Source organism: Salvia hispanica, chromosome 5 (genome assembly GCF_029641045.1).
Source record: "Salvia hispanica isolate PSC_SH4W2 chromosome 5, Shi_PSC_v1, whole genome shotgun sequence".
Taxonomy (NCBI): Eukaryota; Viridiplantae; Streptophyta; class Magnoliopsida; order Lamiales; family Lamiaceae; genus Salvia; species Salvia hispanica.
Genome location: NC_142696.1, coordinates 21,150,313 through 21,167,712, shown reverse-complemented (window position 1 = coordinate 21,167,712; position 17,400 = coordinate 21,150,313). Strand labels below are relative to the sequence as shown.

The 17,400-nt window shown below is 34.2% G+C and overlaps 3 protein-coding genes and 1 long non-coding RNA gene across 5 annotated transcripts; 3 read left to right on the top strand and 1 right to left on the bottom strand.

The window, feature by feature from the left end:
• Positions 1 to 1,794: 1,794 nt before the first annotated feature.
• LOC125187482 (expansin-A4-like) lies at positions 1,795 to 3,022 on the top strand. Its single transcript, XM_048084080.2, has 3 exons — positions 1,795 to 1,953; positions 2,046 to 2,361; positions 2,582 to 3,022. The coding sequence occupies exons 1-3, from the start codon at positions 1,824 to 1,826 to the stop codon at positions 2,883 to 2,885; spliced, it is 750 nt and encodes a 249-aa protein (XP_047940037.1). The 5' UTR covers positions 1,795 to 1,823; the 3' UTR covers positions 2,886 to 3,022.
• Positions 3,023 to 5,319: 2,297 nt separating this feature from the next.
• On the top strand, positions 5,320 to 9,663 carry LOC125191023 (UDP-xylose transporter 3). 2 transcript variants are annotated; one of them, XM_048088479.2, is made up of 9 exons: positions 5,320 to 5,509; positions 5,723 to 5,792; positions 5,867 to 6,024; positions 7,101 to 7,285; positions 7,841 to 7,908; positions 8,369 to 8,501; positions 8,707 to 8,868; positions 8,964 to 9,236; positions 9,326 to 9,663. In XM_048088479.2, the coding sequence occupies exons 3-9, from the start codon at positions 5,904 to 5,906 to the stop codon at positions 9,443 to 9,445; spliced, it is 1,062 nt and encodes a 353-aa protein (XP_047944436.1). In that variant the 5' UTR covers positions 5,320 to 5,509; positions 5,723 to 5,792; positions 5,867 to 5,903; the 3' UTR covers positions 9,446 to 9,663. The 2 variants fall into 2 exon arrangements, with proteins under 2 accessions (XP_047944436.1, XP_047944437.1); XM_048088480.2 differs by having other exon boundaries at positions 5,864 to 6,024.
• Positions 9,664 to 10,387: 724 nt separating this feature from the next.
• LOC125188170 (small ribosomal subunit protein eS26y-like) lies at positions 10,388 to 12,281 on the top strand. Its single transcript, XM_048084928.2, has 5 exons — positions 10,388 to 10,518; positions 10,617 to 10,709; positions 11,255 to 11,339; positions 11,463 to 11,596; positions 12,052 to 12,281. Exons 1-5 carry the CDS (start codon positions 10,516 to 10,518, stop codon positions 12,115 to 12,117), a joined length of 381 nt encoding a protein of 126 aa, XP_047940885.1. The 5' UTR covers positions 10,388 to 10,515; the 3' UTR covers positions 12,118 to 12,281.
• Positions 12,282 to 12,986: 705 nt separating this feature from the next.
• LOC125188171 (uncharacterized) lies at positions 12,987 to 14,639 on the bottom strand. Its single transcript, XR_016130419.1, has 2 exons — positions 14,321 to 14,639; positions 12,987 to 13,362 (listed from the first exon to the last, which is right to left on the bottom strand). It is a non-coding gene; the product is annotated as an uncharacterized LOC125188171 (long non-coding RNA).
• Positions 14,640 to 17,400: the final 2,761 nt, after the last annotated feature.

Genomic DNA, 17,400 nt, shown 5'->3' with positions numbered 1-17,400 from the left:
GTAATTCTAGAGCTCTACTTCATGAATAAATCACGTTACACATCTTTAAATTTTTTTCGCTATATCTCTTGTAGTCAGTCCAACATGCACTTTATTGAATCTTGAATTATTGACCATTGGTTTGCAATTGCATCATGGCTCTCTTTGAGTGCGAAAGTTTGGACTTGATTTTGAGCACTATCTTCGAGCTATAGTCATCTTCGACTCTAGCCTCTTCATTCTTGAATCTGTCACGAACAAGTGTGGCTAAAATTTGTTGCATCCTCCGTGTCATAGCTCTCGTGACCGGTCTTCCTATGTTCTTCAATGGGTCTTTGCCATAACGCAGCGCATCCACGGCAGGTCATATAGACAAAATTTCCACTCAGAAAATAGATAGTTTTGTAGGGACTCGAACACCCATTACTTATTAACGTATTAAAAAAAAAACATAAATATATGCAATCACTATTCTGACTGAATTAAATTTCTATCTTTTATTGATCATATGAGATTTGATTAAAAGCGTGTGTAAAAAAGTTCGTGAGGGAAGGGCTTGACAATATACGGATGTCCAAGGAGGTTATATAAACATACATAGTGACAGACTCCTATATTCCTTTCGTTATAGGAGTATTATTTTTGAATAAGTTGATATAAGAAAAAAATGATGCAAATATTTTTTATTTTTCTTCGTTGTAATAAAAATAAAATCTCCATGTTCTGTGAAAACAGCATAAGATTGGTATGGCGCTTTCATAATACTAGTAAAAGTATGTTCCTACTTTATGTTTTATGCCGACAGGAGTGATTTTTATAGTTTCATATAATTTGGATATGAATTTAGTCCGTGATTTTAGCATAAAATCCAAAAGTTGCACTGCGTAAGTCGCGTGACAATATATATTTTGTGAGTGAAATAAGTGTTTGTTTAACTAACATGAATACATGATATGTATGACCACTACTAATCAACACCGACATATTCGTGAAAATAGAGGCATTCCATTTTCATAATAAACCGATAATAATAATAATAATAATAATAATAATAATAATAATAATAATAATAATAATAATAATAATAATAATAATAATAATAATAATAATATATGGAATATAGTATATGCAATTTACGTGCGTACTAATTAGTATAGTAGTTGTAATAAATTTAGGAATATATTTCTAAACATTGAAGAATTAGAATCTTGAAACTTCATATATGTAGAAATTAAGAATAACATCTATTAAAAATCACAAATGGCCTACTTTAAAACAAATAAATGTATTATCATAATAAAAATTTAAACAAATATCCTCATCTGATTAAACACTAATGAAAGTAACCCATTTTAGCAGATAAAAGTACAATGACCTAGTATTAGTTTAAAACGGATCGCGTATAACATAGATTTTGAAGTGGACTTAATTAATTCACTAAAATACTTTGAGACGACTAATTAAATTATAGTATTATGTTTAAAATATATAACATATGGTTCTAAAATGTAAATAAAAAAGATGCATGTGATGAGGACCTACTGCACAGAGCAGTAGGTGCGTGGCACCTCAACCAAAGCCAATCCATGTGCATATCATACTATTACCATTTATGCCCTATTTTCTCATTCACAATTTCTCTGCCAAATTAATATTTTGCCCTTTATTATTCAGAACACATCATATGCATAATAAAATCGAATAATACAATGATAATAAATGCATCATTAAATGAGTTCGTATAACAAATTGGCCTGCATCATCGTGTTCGTCTCCTAGTAGTACTATCTATATATGTCCACCCTTTTCTTTGCTCACTCCAACTTTTAAAAATCGTGACAAACATGTTTGTTATTGCACCAATCATTTCTTTCCTAATTCTTCACATACTTCTTCCTGTTGAGGCTGATTACGGAGGCTGGCAAAATGCTCATGCCACTTTTTACGGCGGTGGCGACGCATCCGGCACCATGGGTTCGAATTTACACCTAACACGATATAATACATAAAGAGAAATGTTATACTACATATCTTATCTTATGCAGTATTAATATGAATGCATGCAGAAGGGGCGTGTGGGTACGGGAATCTGTACAGCCAGGGTTATGGTACCAACACGGCGGCACTGAGCACGGCGCTTTTCAATGACGGGTTGTCATGTGGCGCGTGCTTTGAAATGCAGTGCAACAAGGACGATCCTAGGTATTGTTTGCCCGGCACCGTCACCGTGACCGCCACCAACTTCTGCCCTCCAAACTTTGCATTGCCCAACGACAACGGCGGGTGGTGCAATCCCCCTCTTCAGCACTTCGACATGGCAGAGCCCGCCTACCTCCAGATCGCCCAGTACAGAGCTGGCATTGTCCCCGTCACCTTTAGAAGGTCTCCCTTTTCACCATTACTCAATATTAGTATCATATTGTCTGCTTTGAGTTAAATCCTTATGGTTTTATTTTTAGGATATTTTTCAAAAATCCACCTACTAATAGAGTTAGGATATCACACTTATGTATTACTTGCAACTTTACTTAATTTCATACTAGAACACGATGTGAGATTTGGTTTGTAGTCGAATAAGTATTAATGATGATTGTAATTGTAGGGTGCCTTGTGTAAAGAAAGGCGGGATTAGATTCACTTTGAACGGACACTCTTACTTCAACTTGGTTTTGATCACCAATGTTGCGGGAGCAGGAGACATCCGTGCAGTCTCGATCAAAGGGTCGAGAACAGGGTGGCAGTCAATGTCAAGGAATTGGGGGCAGAATTGGCAGAGTAACTCGGTGCTCAACGGTCAGAGCCTCTCCTTTCAGGTCACCGCCAGTGATGGTAGGACCGTCACTAGCTACGACGTCGCGCCTTCTAATTGGGAGTTTGGTAAAACTTATGAAGGCGGCCAGTTCTAAAACTTCAAGCATTAAATTGCGCCAATTTTAATTTTGCTTACCTTTGTATCATTGGTTTTAATTGATGCAACTAAATACAACACTTAATTTGTAACAAATGTTGGTTCTATATCGATATATGTTGAGTTTTCAATTAAGTGACAAAAATCTACTATACTAATTAATGTCTTTTTACGTACGAATGGAGTGTATGGGTTTCAATCCCATTAGAAGCGAACATTTTAAATAAATAAGTACAATTAATTTTACTAGGAGATAATAAATTTATATCCAGTGATGTAATATTGTATATGCAAAAAATTATAGTAAATCCGACTATTATTTTATCTGATTAGTGTTCATGCTGATGTCAATGTGGATTACTAGATAGCTGGGAAACTAAATTGTAAAGGGATCAGATGAGTGACACTATTCGTGCTGATGTCAATGTGGATTATCACCAATTGTGCAATTTCTATTGAATCAAGAGATTTGTGTACTGAGTAGAGAGAATAATTGCACTTGTATTGAATTGGATAATAGTTATATTTTGATCACTCATGTTTAGGGACAATATGACAAAATTAATATAAAATGTGTATTCTTATCATGTACTACTATTATTTATTTATCTATCTATTCCATCATATGTTACTCAAAGAAAGTAATCCTTAACTTGTGTTTTTTTAATTGATCTCGATTGATCTTATTCCCTTTTGCATTGCAATAACCCCTTCAAGTTAAATAATGAGGTTACGATATTTAACTTGTCTAGCACATTTCCAAAATTCTTAGGATCCACATGTTTGCTAGTTGATCATGTGAAGGTAGGAAATGAAATCCGACAATTATGGCTTAAATTTTCTTTTGTTTGTCAACTTCCACTTGTCTGGCTCTATTATGTTGAATCGGATTTTTTGAGATACTAATTGCAGTCTTATTGTCACAGAAAAAATTGACTGGCTCGCACCAAATGAATCCAATTCTTCCATTAACTTCCTCAACCATAACACTCCATTCAACTCACTCTTGATTTCTCTAAATTTTCCTTTTGCACTTGAAAGAGCGACAACCTTCTTTTTTTTTCTCCAAGTAACAAAGTTTTCACCAACGAAGGTGAAATATCCTGACGTGGATCTTCTGTTTATAACGTTTGTGTAGCTGTGAATGTCTAAATGGCCATTTTTCTTAAACATAATTCCATAACTTAACGTCCGTTTCAAATGTCTCATAATTCTAAAAGCAGCTTCAAGATGGCATATCTACATGAATTGACTAACAACTCCGACTACATAGGCAATATTAGGTCTAGTATGAGATAAAAAAATTAACTTTCATACCAATCGGTGATATCTTTCTGAGTCTGCCAATTCAGCTTCATCTACAATCTTTAGATCATGGTTCAACATCATAGGAGTCTCTATTGGCTTGCAGTCAATTCTTCCAATGCTAGTAGACCTAAATTGTTTTATTGTGAGTAATAAAGACCTCTTTTAGACCTAATCACTTCAACTCTAGGGAAATACTTCATGAATTCCAAGGATTTATTTTTCTTCAATCATTTTATTTCATTTCGATCATTCCCTTTAATGATTATATAACCGACATAGATTAATTATCATACTAGTAAACTTACCTCACTTTTTCAAGAAAAGTGTGGTTTGAGTTGTTTTGGCGATAGTCATATGTTTTTCATGTCTTCGACGAATCTTCCAAATAATGCCCTTAAAAGACTGCTTTAACTCACATATTATCTTAAAATAAAGCATCTCCATCTATAAACTCACTAGAGTGATCCGATGAAATTTCCATGTAGACTTCTTTACTCAACTATCCATGTAGACTTCTATACTCAAGTCACCATACAAGAATGCGTTGGTGATCCAAAAGGAACCTAATTACCTTAAGTCATTTAGGTGAAGTGGAGCCCTATAATTCTAACTACAAACACAAAATTCGGTTTTTAGAAACAAAAAGGGAGGTGACTCATATCTCATCCCCCCATTCTCCACTTCGCCGGTTTATAAAATCTTTCTAAACAATATTCTTAGACCAGTTTACAAGACCATTAACTTTATTATAGCATTGTTCACTTGTAATCAATTTTCAGTGCTAATGCACACACCTCTATGCTTGAAGGTTGCAACACTCTAAGCAGTCCAGCACCCCTAATGATGTTCTTATATTAACTAGAAAAAAAATTTAAATATTTGAAGGTGCCAGCTTGTGAATTTAACTTGGACGGTAAGTAAGAGTGTTTGCTTCTATAAGATTTGGATTACATTTATAGAACATTATCAAATTGTAATCAAATTCAAACAAATAGGGTCGGTTTATTCGGTGTCGGAGCCCCATTTCCCTGGCCGGGTCGGCAAAGTCAATTCTCCTCGACCTCAACCACTAATCTCACTTTTAAGTTGTAATCACTCGCTTAATTTTGAAGTACTGTCAAATTACAGCAACACTAAAATAACATTTTTACTGGGAAATTCAATTATTATAATATTTTCCAGTTCTGATCCTCACACGTTTTATTTAGAGCATCACATTCCGGTTGGGGAATAGACTGATCGGATTTCAGATACTACTACTTTTTTACCTGCTCTACTTCATCTATTTCAGTGATCTGAAACTCGGCTTCTCAGGTATACCTTTTTAGTATGCCTAAAGAATATTTTTTTGTATGTATAGGTGTAGTGTATGTTGTATAAGCATTGTGCGGTTTGATATGACCAATTGGTGGTGAAATGGAGCAGATCTAGGGTTTGGAGTAGCTGATTTTCTTTCTACTGATTTTGATGTTGATGTTTTTGTTGAAATTGTGCACGTTTTTATTTGAAATGCTGTTGCTTCTGCAGCGGAGCTGGATTTGGCGATTTGGCGTCAGTGTTCTGTTTCTGCTGAGTTAAGTTGGACGATTCTAATGAGGTATGTGAATGTTGCTTTTTTTTTTTGCTTTAAGTGATTAGTTTGAAGGAAGTATGATGTGTGTTTGATAGTAGATATTGAGATACTACGATAAGATAGTGGAGTGTGAAGATGAGTGAAGGCAAGAAGTATCAGCTGGGGACGATTGGAGCGTTGAGTCTTTCAGTGGTTTCATCTGTTTCGATTGTGATATGCAACAAGGCACTCATTAGCACTCTTGGCTTCACTTTTGGTGAGATTTCGATGGACCTGATTTATCAACTTATTGTTGAAGTGAGCTTTGCTGCGCTGCTATGCCTATCCAATATACTCTCTTCTTTATGTTCTGTTCTAGCTTATATTCAGAAGTTGCTTCGATTTTCTAGGCAATTGATATGCGGTACACTATCTATGTAGTTAAATTGCAGTTTATTATGAGAGTGTAGTCAAACTCAAATATTTCAGTTTGTGAAAAGAAGATAGGTAGTCTTTTTACTTATTCAACTTGTCCAGATAACTTTGGTTTCGTATTCCACATTTCTCTTTTCGTGGTTCGGACGAGGTATCCTGTAAATTTCTTAAAACAATCACATGTTTGGATAAGAAAATATGATTTGAACTCCCTGCCGTAATTTAGTCTGATTTAAGAACACTAAATTATGTAGACATTGTGATGGTACTTTCTCTTTTAACTTATTTCAAACTTAGCAAAGAATGCCCACCTAATGCTTGGGTAACTACAAAAGGATGTACCCAATTTTGCTTTCCATCATTTATGACATGTGACACCTAATGTGGCAGTTCCTAATTTTAAGTGTAGCAAATCTGTTATTAATAGCGAAAGAGCAAATTTCACACTTGTTGCTTCTTCAAGTTATTGGAGGATATTAAACATATAAGGATAGCATTTGCAATTAAAGGTGTGCTCTTTAGCTGTCTTTCTTAAAACATCTTGCCACACTTGAGAATGGAGCTCATTCTAATTTATTGGTTATTGCATGAAATTCGTTGACATTGAGATTTGGACCGACTGAAACTCTCTTTTGATGAAATGTTTTTGAACCATTATACTAATACCACGATCTTGACTATCTATTATTGCATGTGGGCATTTCATTTTTGAAGTCACTTATATTGTGTGATTGATTGAAATTTTTCTGATGATTTGTACTTTTAGTTACAGAGAATACACATTGGTATTTGAATTTTTTTTATCCTTCTAGTTGTTTTTTCCTGCAACCTGCTTGCTCTAGCCATCGAAGTCTAGTTTCACTTTTAGGCTCTTGAATTCTCTAACTTTTGTTTTCTCCTGTTATTTTACTTTTGCAGCTACAACTCTTACTAGCTGGCATCTTCTTGTTACTTTTTGCTCTCTTCACATTGCTCTATGGATGAAATGGTTTGAACACAAGCCTTTTGATTCAAGAGCAGTCATGGGATTTGGAATTCTTAATGGAACATCCATTGGACTTCTAAATCTTAGCCTGGGTTTCAACTCCGTTGGTTTCTATCAGGTTAGTTTATGTTTAAAAAATTCAAGTTCTGTTATGCAATTTAGGATACTAATGAGTTTTGTTTGTATGCGGAAATCCCTCAAGATAAGATAATCCTGTTATAAAAATAGTTTTTCATGTGCAGAATAAGTAGTCACTATCCCATGTTAAGCGAAGTGCAAAAGAAAAAGTTTGAACTCTTTCTTCAGTACAGATAATAGCTATGCCCTTAAGGACAACCTTCAGTTTCTGTGGATCACATTAGGTTGTCCACATAAGAGATTGTACCACAGTCTAGTTCATTCAGTTGCATGAAATAGAATATAACTTGGGTTGGGGCAAACAGATCTTATTATAGGTGCTTATGAGTATAAGTAGATTACAATGAACTGTATTTGATATCTTTGCAGTTAAAGAACATAGTCCCTTCAGTTTCCATTCTGCTAGTGGTTGATAGTTACTTTTGGAAGCTAATCTAACAAACATAACTTTTTTATATTTGTACCTTCCCTCTATTTTCTCTAACCTATTTCAAAATAGGTTAAGTTCTTATAATCTGTGGCTTATGCTTTTCAGATGACAAAATTGGCAATTATCCCATGTACTGTCCTTTTAGAGACTCTTTTCTTCAGAAAATTGTTCAGGTTAGATCTTTAAATCTCTCTTCCAGTTGCTTAGTTTGTACTTTATGTGTGATATGAACTATACAACCATTTCAAACCCTTTCTTTTACTATCAAGTCACTTTTTACCTTTCTTTACAGTGTACTGTACACTTCATATCAAAGAATAGAAAGAATTATCATAAATTATAGAATTCCTTGTTGGATCATAGATATATTGGTAGTTTACAGGTAAAACAAAAATACTATTTCCTGGTCATCAACACAAATAAGTATTTTTCAGAAGATTATAATTGCTGGCTGGCATTTGTCTATTTTGAACCTGTTTTGATTCCCTCCAATATATTTAGTATGGATTGACCATATAGTCTCTATTTCCTTGTTGACTATGCACAAGATATACTTCTTTCGATAATTCTGGTTTAGTTCCTAACTTCCTATGGGAATTTGCTGCTAATATATTTTTTTACCTCTGTTTGCAGTAGGAATATCCAAATTTCACTAGTTGTTCTTCTCTTGGGTGTTGGGATTGCAACTGTGACTGATTTGCAGCTTAATGTCCTGGGTTCCGTCTTGTCCCTGCTTGCAATTGTAACAACTTGTGTTGCACAAATTGTATCCTCAGCTATTTTATTGCAGTTTTATTCTCATGAGGTCTCCTCATGGATATTTGATATAAAAAGGCAACTATAATTTGGTTATTCTTGAGTCTTCTCCGGCTCTAGTAGCAATCCGAATCATTTATTTCCTTTTTTGGCTTATTGATTTGTCAGCAGTTTTAATTTTGAGTTTTTGGGACCCTAACATGATACACCATTAGATGACAAATACCATCCAGAAGAAGTTCAAGGTTTCTTCAACCCAACTTCTGTATCAATCTTGTCCCTATCAGGCAATCACTCTTTTCATAACTGGACCGTTTGTGGATGGGCTTCTGACTAAGCAGAATGTATTTGCTTTCAACTATACTCCTCAAGTTCTGGTAAGAACTGAAACTCTTCCCTTATGACAGGCAATCTGTTTTATTTGTTTGATAATATTCAGCACGTAACTCTGTTTTATGTTCCCTTATGACAGGCATTTATCGTCCTATCCTGTTTAATATCAGTTTCTGTGAACTTCAGCACCTTTCTTGTAATTGGAAAGACATCACCAGTTACTTATCAGGTCCTAGGGCATTTGAAAACGTGCCTTGTTTTAGGCTTTGGTTATGTTCTTCTACGAGACCCCTTTAGCTGGCGGAACATTTTAGGAATCTTGATTGCTATAGTGGGGATGGTACTGTACTCGTATTGTTGCTCTATCGAGAGCCAGCAAAAGGCCAGTGCTGAAGCAGCACAAATTTCCCAGGTACTCATTTTTTCTCTCTTGTCTGTGTGTGTGTGTGTGAAATGTGCTGAAAGCTGATTTTGCTGACTATCCTGTTTGTGTGTGAGAAGGCCAAGGAAGCCGAATCCGATCCCCTAATAAGTGCTGAAAACGGTAGTGGAATTCTCACTGAGGGGGTTGGTGGTGCAAGGGCTCCGGGATGGAACTCAAACAAGGACCTGCGTGCGTGAAACTTAGGCAGCATCGACTCGATTAAATGGTCTTCATGTAAGCTACTGTGGCAGCGATGAAGATGTTGCTGCAAGGCACCACCATACGTTGTATTTTAATAGATTGGAACTTTATATCTACCTGTAGTAGAGAGCTGAATGAGTTTTGTATACTCTTTCCGGTTAAACAGTTTTGTATACTCTTCTAGGTGTGCCAATACAGAATAGATTCTCTTTCATTCATCAGCTTCCAAGCTACTGTTGCCCTAATTCTCACTTTCATTGTATAATGTTAAATGAGTATTTTGTAGTAGCTTCGTTTCATTTTTTGATTGGTAAAAAGGAAGTCCCTCGAGTCTAATATTTCATGTTTATTCACAAAATGGCTATTGTGGGAAGATGCAATTGTTGTTGTACCTTGATATGTGATGGCTTAAATTTGTCCCAAATATCTTTTAAATTGGTTTAATTTTGTAAATCTGGTTTCTCCAACATTAAATAACAAATTATATACCTACACTACACCATCCAAAAAAAAGTATTTGTTTCTATTTCGGTCTATTTGCAAGATTAGTCTTCTAAAAATAAAAATTTCCTTTCATTTTATTACTCCTCCGTCCCCATTAATTGGCACAATTTGACTTGCTCGAATTTTAAGAAATACAGTATAAACTAGGTGGAAATAGTTAGTAGAATATGAGTCATAAGTGAAATGGGTTAATGGAATGTGTAGTGTATTCTCGAATTTAGTAAAAAAAAAAGAAAAAAAAAAAGAAAATTGGTGCCAATTAACAAGGAATGGATAAATATCTCATTAAAATCCAGTTTTTATCTTTCTATCTCCTATTTTACCGGTACCCCTTTTATATATATTGACATTTTTAGTCGATCATAAAAAATAAAAATAAAAAAAGAGCGTAAATTTCAAAATTAAAATAGAAGAAGCATCGTTGGGCTTCTTTCTAAGGGCCCAATCTGGAGGTCCATGATATCAACCATATAAACCCTCACGTTCTACCTCCCATAGAGTATTAACCCTAAATCCTGAGTGAGCGCCTCCGCTTCCAGAGAGAAAAACCAATCAGCCGAAGATGGTAGAGATTCGCTAATTCCTGTTTATCATTCTCACTAACTTTTCTGCAATTGTCTTCCGCCCTTCAAGGTGTTAAATTTATGTTTTCCATTGTTGTAGACATTCAAGAGAAGGAACGGTGGGCGCAACAAGCATGGCCGCGGCCACGTCAAATTCATCCGCTGCTCCAACTGTGGAAAGTGCTGCCCCAAGGTTTTTTTTTTTTGTATAGATTTTCGTTCTCAGATTTCGAGATCTTCTTATTTGCTCTGGGTTTCGTTTATTTTTGTATGCTAATAATTTGAATTGGAAGGTTGGTTTTATTGAGTGTGATGCGTATTTCTTTGTTGTGCTATTGGTCTTTTCTAATTTGTTTGGAATTTTTTGCGTGTGTATTCATATGATGGTTGAAGTGGTAATATCCGTAGTTCAATAAACATCCACTATTATATAGGGCATGCCACAAAATATTTACTGTTCAGATCTGAATTTTTATGCAAAAGCCATATACTATTATTATGTTATGTAGATTTTATTTATGGTGACTTTTAGTCACGGTCTGTATTCGAATCCTCCTGATATTAATCATGAAGGTCTCATTTTACATTTGGTTACAAAAAGTATTTGCCTTATATAGGATGTTCTATGCATATGAAGATGTAAGTATGAATTGCTTTTGGTTGCTTAAAATTTTAAAGCTTGATTAGCAGCACGTATTAGTATCAGAGAAACTGTATTTATGCCGAGTTTTACATTAGGACAAGGCAATCAAGAGATTCCAAGTCAGAAACATTGTTGAGCAAGCAGCTGTCAGGGATATCCAGGAAGCTTGTGCTTTTGATGGTAAGCTTTTCTATGTCCTTGTTTAAGTTTGTTATTGGAGTAATCTAATCACACTCCCATATGTTTCTGTGAGAGTGCCCAAAAATTAAAGCAGTTGCTGTTATGCATTTTTGTTCGATACAGGATACACCCTTCCTAAGCTGTACGTGAAGGTGAACTACTGTGTTTCATGCGCCATTCACTCGAAGGTGGTGAGGGTCCGCTCTGTTACTGACAGGAGAAACCGTGAGCCACCACAGCGTTTCAGGCGCCCAAGGGTTAGTTTCCATTACATATCTTCAGCCTACTAATTGTATTCAGGCTTGCTCACATTTTATTTACCTAGCTCAACTCCATGTCTCATTTGTATTTTGTGTCTTATGTGATTATCCTTATTTTTTGTCCTGCGTACTTTCTATTTGCTCCTTTTAGCTTTTATGTGGCGTGGTTCATGTTACAAATAACAATATTTATGTCTTTTTTGTAATACAAAGAAAATTGAGAATTAGATTAGAACCATTCAGTCAATCACTGTATGTATGAAGTTTACATGAGCCATTCTCAATGCTCTGTTACTTCTGTATCATATATTAATCTCATCCTTGTTGGGGGTAGTGTAATTTCTTTGTCTAATTATGCTTCTAACTTATACAATATGGTTTTGATCTTTTTTTTTCCCATAGTTTGAACATCTTTTGATTACTTATATCCTGGCTGTTTTCTATGTTGACAGGATGACCTTCCTAAACCAGGACAGCCTCCTCGTGTTGGTGGTCCACCAGCTGCTGCCCGCACCTAATTATTTTGCTTGCTTATTTGCTGATAGACTTCAATGCATTTGTGTTTTTTATGTAGTCTTGTGGAGACATCTGATCAATGATTGATCTGCAACTTAAGTTTTGAATTATTTTAAGTTTTGTTACAATGAGACTTTTTATATGAGCAATCCGCACTGTTTTATGACATACTACTTAATATACTGTGTGTTAGCATGGTTTGATTACGCAAATCTTTTTATCTCTAGTTATTTCAAAGAATCTGATTGATAAAAACTGCTATAAGGTTAATTGTAAAGTAATCTTCATATGGTTCTGGTATCTGAGATTTTTGATGTGATTGCTATTCAAGTTATGCTTGATCGATACATTGTTCCATAAGGTCTTTCTAGTTTTAAGATACTAGTAGTATATAAGGGCTCGTTTGATTGCCCTGATAGGTCAATGTGTGATATGGGTGTTGTACACGATTTTGTGAGATAATGTGGATATAGGGTTATCTCATCTTGGTGTTTGGTTGCCCTGATAAGCTTCGCTTTATAGTTTATATGGTTTTTGATTGGACTTACAGAAACTAATGATAAGAACGCGGAATGACACTTGTATCCCTCAATATTTTTGCTACTGACCAATGTATCCCTGGAAATCTACCTTATACACGCCCAAAATCAAAATGGCGTCCAACCAAAATTCTCGCGCCTATAATCGTCTATATTCGTTGATGCTGCATTTGGAGAGCAAGTAACGCGGATATCAGCCATTCCCAAGCTGTAAACATTGTTTTTGGCCTTGAATTATAAATAAAAAAAATCTTGTTTAACAAGTGCTATGGAAATATGAACATTGTTGGACACTAATAATTTGAATTCAAAAATATAGATACACTCAAATATAAAAAAGCTGCTCATGGAATTCAAAGAAAATAGTATCATCTCAAAATTTATCCAAACAAAATGGGCAAAACTCATGGTTTTGTAACATTCGGCAAAAGATTCAAAATTATCTAAAACTCAATCAGTTCTGAGAAGACATGAGCAGATTCAGAAGCATAAACGCAGAAGATGTCGATTATGCAGCAGCTGATGGTTTTGTTGCAGTAGAAAGTTTAGAACTCTTCTTGGCCAAACTCTCACTGCTCCTATCCCTCTGTTCCTTCATGCGAGTCGCAAGAAGCTTCTGGTACTCAGCAGCTTATGACTTGGCCTTGACGATCCTCTTCTTCTTGTCAGCGATTCTAGCTCTCTTTCTCTGAGTCGCAAGACTAAAATCTATACAAACTTCAGCATTTGAATCAACAAGCTACATAATCAAGCCCATATCATCAATGGATTACTAGCACCAGCAACTATTAGAGCAATGGTGTAGAATGTGTATTAAAAAAAAAATATGAATAAAAAAAAACTACAATATGAGTTCAAATTCATTGTATAGCATATTTTTGGGTCATTAATTTTAGAAAAGAGAGATAAGACGCAAAAGCCCCAAAGCTTCAATCTAGCTAAACAAAGCATAAAAGCAACCAAGCTGTAAAATCTATTTCAAAAACCTATCTGTAACACACACAGGTTGATCCAATTGACGTACATGGGCAGGTATTGAATCTAAAACTTCGGACTATCTTAGTCGGTCCCAACGTTTACGTATCCGTGTTTGCGGGCAAAGAAGTGTGATCATAAAGGAGATGAGCAACAAGTTTATTTAATAGTTTCGTATAATCTCTTCTAACAAAATCAAAATGGTTGTCATTTCATTCTGTCGACCAGATCCCTGATAAATCCAAACATAAATTTGAGGCTCAGAAAGACATCAAACATTTGCTTTTAAGGCTAACATACAATGATCGAATATCAGTCATGAAGGCCGGGAAACACAAGGATTGCATACTGGATTCGAACTTAATTTCCTCAATAACGCAAATAAAAGCGACGCAGATACCTGGTTCACAAAGCTCCGGAAAAAATATGTAAACGGTGCTGAAAAAATGCTTGGAGAAAATTGAATCAATGAAACAATACATTCACCAAAACACAACAGACAATAATTTGGGAGAAAATTGACAAAATTTTATAGGATGTACTTAATTTTAACTGTAATTAGGCCATGGATTCGATAATCCCCAACAAGAATGGAGCTACTCGGGATTGGTGACACTGCTGAAATTGGGTCTGAATTCATCAACCCACAGAAACCCAACAATGAAAAAAGGGAATTCACATATCGACAAACCTTCAGCCGACCTTCAGCCGACGGTGGTCGGTGGTTAAACAGAAAAATTTCGCGCCGACAGAAAATTGTTGCTAAGCAAAACGACAAGCTAGGCTCGTAAAAAACTATGCGTGTCCCAGATTGACGACAATGGCGAGGGGTGTTTTAGACAAAGGAGTGCGGTAGCAGGCAGCAATCTGGTTCTCCGAGGTAGCGCATATCGGAGGCTTCAGCTTGGGTAGAGGTATAAGCATTTGGGAGGGATGTATCTTAATTGAAACCGGGTTAGAGCTTGTATACCGGGTTATCGTATAAGTATATCAGGGCAACCAAAAACTAGATAAAACCTATATCTGACGCCTTATCTAGGCATATCAGGGCAATCAAACGCCCCCTAAAGGTGGTGTTCGTTTTTCAAGTTAAATAATACTAAGATATAATCTAAGACTGAGTTGTGAAATTATTTTAGTCATAGGGTTAGCTGTGACTAATCACTGTATGTATGAAGTTTACATGAGCCATTCTCAATGCTCTGTTACTTCTGGATCATATATTTAATTTCGTATAAAATTTTGCAAAATTGTACACCCCCAAAATTTCTTAAGTTATGTTTAGTTTTCTAGATGAAATAGTATCAAGATATAATTTCAAATGAAGTGATTATTTAATGGATTGAGTTGTAAGATTCAATCTCATGAATCAAATACATTATATATTTATATATTTAATCTCGAACATCTCCATAGGTTACTCATGGATTCCATTTGTTGCCTGTGGATACTTATTTCTACTTCATGGGAATAAATCAGTTTCGAAACTAGCTTACTAATCCTATTCAAAAGTTATTTTCCCCATCTTTTTAGTCATTAATTTTGGAATAGCTATAGCTAGGGCATTTGAAGTTTTTTTCCAAGAGGCCAACGAAGTATTTTGACATTTTTCTCTAGTGTTCTTTTCGTACTTATAACTTTTTCTTGAGTTACTTTAAGAAAGAGAATTTATGAATAACACGTTAAATTTAGAAATATTCTGTAGACCTCTTTTTAAGCAAAAACATATATGGCGATCGATCTAGCATTGTTGGCCAAATTGCGCGTGTGAGTCTGAGTCTGAGTCTGAGTTTGAGTCTGAGTCTGATTTAGGATAGAAGATAGCCATATTGAGCTACCATGTTGGGCTTGGGTCATTAGGGTTTAGTAATTATAATGAAAGCCCAGATTTCTAAGTATATTAAATCTAATTTATATTATTAAAAGGATGCAATAAATATTCTATCACATTCTAAGTTTCCGCACACCATTTTTAGTTTAATATTTTTGTGAACATCTTAATATTATCGTGTATACTTTATTTAGGATATTTCTTTAGTCTCTTTTTTTATATTCATATATTTTCAATATTATAAATATTAATAGTACTCCTTTTTATATAGTAGTACTTTATTTTGTAAGTTTTGAGACAATTACTTCCTTTTTTATGCATAGCATATAGAAAATTGTCAACGTCAAGTGCTCTATATATCAATGGAATATATTTTTTTAAATTGATAAACGAGACTATTCCTTGATAGTTTAAAGTCATGGCGATCCATCTAAGAAAATTACTAGTCATTTAGCGTTTCCTAAAAACTAGTATCAAACATTATATATAAAATAAAATTAAATATTCTAATTTTTTTTAAAATTCGACACCGGCTTCCTTAAATTTTTAGTTCCATCCATGATATATCTAAGGGCATCAAAACATAACACTCGATACAATCATAAACTTGAAGTGATAAAATGTCCTACAAAAGAAGTACATTCATGGATATTTAGGTACTCCATTGGTAATAAAATCATGGTTAATACTTAATAGTACTATATTTTTGTCAGAAGAAGAATTTGTATTGATAATAATATAAAGAGATCAAATCGAGATACGAGGTATAAGCAATGTTTTAAACACCGGACCAGTGAACGAACCGATGAAACTGTTTCACTGATCGAAGCTACTAGTTCATAGTTCAGCCGATCTAATCGGTTGAATCGCTGATTGAACTCTTATACTGTTGCAAATACATACTATAATTAAATATGCTACAATTACAAAATATATAAAATTTACATATAATTAATAATATATCAAAAAATATTAACCTTATACTATATAATTAGTTGTAAATAAAAATATTAAAAATTAATAAATCATAAATTTTCCAAAAAAATTAGTCGGTAAATAAAATTATATATATGAATATAAAGTTCATTTTAACTAAAAAAACGTATTGGATGAAATAAAATTATAATATGAAATAAAACATGAATTATTAGTTATTTTAAGTATATATATATATATATTAATATCAATAATAAGTGTATATAAATTAAATATATACAATAAAAATATTAATATCTGGTATCAATAAATTATACTCCCTCCGTCCCATGAAAATATGGCAAATGGGGATGGCACGCGAATTAAGATAAAATTGGTAAAGTAAGAGATATGAGGAGAATGATATGGTAAAGTAACAGAGAGGAAGAGAATTGTAGTTAAAGTAGTGTTAGTGGATAGTGGGACCCACATTATTAAATTGATATAACTTTTCAAAAATGAAATGCACATATTTTTGTGGAACGAATGAAAATGGAAAGTGCACATATTTTTATGGGACGAAGGGAGTAGTAATTAATAATATTAAAACTATTAAACTATATAACTATACACTCCTATATTGTAAAATATTGGTGATTGTTAAAATATACTTAAAATATAGGAAATATATATTATAATTAATAATTTCTTAAAATATATAAAATTAAAAAATTATTAGTTTTGGTGGATAAAAAATTTCATATTTAATGTATAAGTATAATTAATGTTTATAATATTTCAAAATGACCATGTGGTGGAGTGGTAAAGGTGTTGGTATTTAGAGATGAGGTCACGAGTTCATGGTTAAACAGGCCCGACAGGCCCGTTTCGTCGGTCCACGACAGTTTAACATGATAGTGATTCTAGGGGTGAACCAGACCGGACTACCTACCGATTCATGGTTAAACTGACACGGTCCGGTCTAGTTTTTAAAACACTGGTAAATGTGGTTAATTGGAGAGAGA

Coding starts and splice junctions, on each gene's coding strand:
- LOC125187482 (XM_048084080.2), top strand. CDS start 1,824: ATGTTTGTTATTGCACCAATCATTTCTTTCCTAATTCTTCACATACTT. Junction 1,954..2,045: donor CGACGCATCCGGCACCATGG/GTTCGAATTTAC, acceptor GAATGCATGCAG/AAGGGGCGTGTGGGTACGGG. Junction 2,362..2,581: donor GTCCCCGTCACCTTTAGAAG/GTCTCCCTTTTC, acceptor TTGTAATTGTAG/GGTGCCTTGTGTAAAGAAAG.
- LOC125191023 (XM_048088479.2), top strand. CDS start 5,904: ATGAGTGAAGGCAAGAAGTATCAGCTGGGGACGATTGGAGCGTTGAGT. Junction 6,025..7,100: donor CACTCTTGGCTTCACTTTTG/GTGAGATTTCGA, acceptor TTACTTTTGCAG/CTACAACTCTTACTAGCTGG. Junction 8,869..8,963: donor ACTATACTCCTCAAGTTCTG/GTAAGAACTGAA, acceptor CCCTTATGACAG/GCATTTATCGTCCTATCCTG.
- LOC125188170 (XM_048084928.2), top strand. Junction 11,340..11,462: donor GGAAGCTTGTGCTTTTGATG/GTAAGCTTTTCT, acceptor TGTTCGATACAG/GATACACCCTTCCTAAGCTG. Junction 11,597..12,051: donor AGCGTTTCAGGCGCCCAAGG/GTTAGTTTCCAT, acceptor CTATGTTGACAG/GATGACCTTCCTAAACCAGG.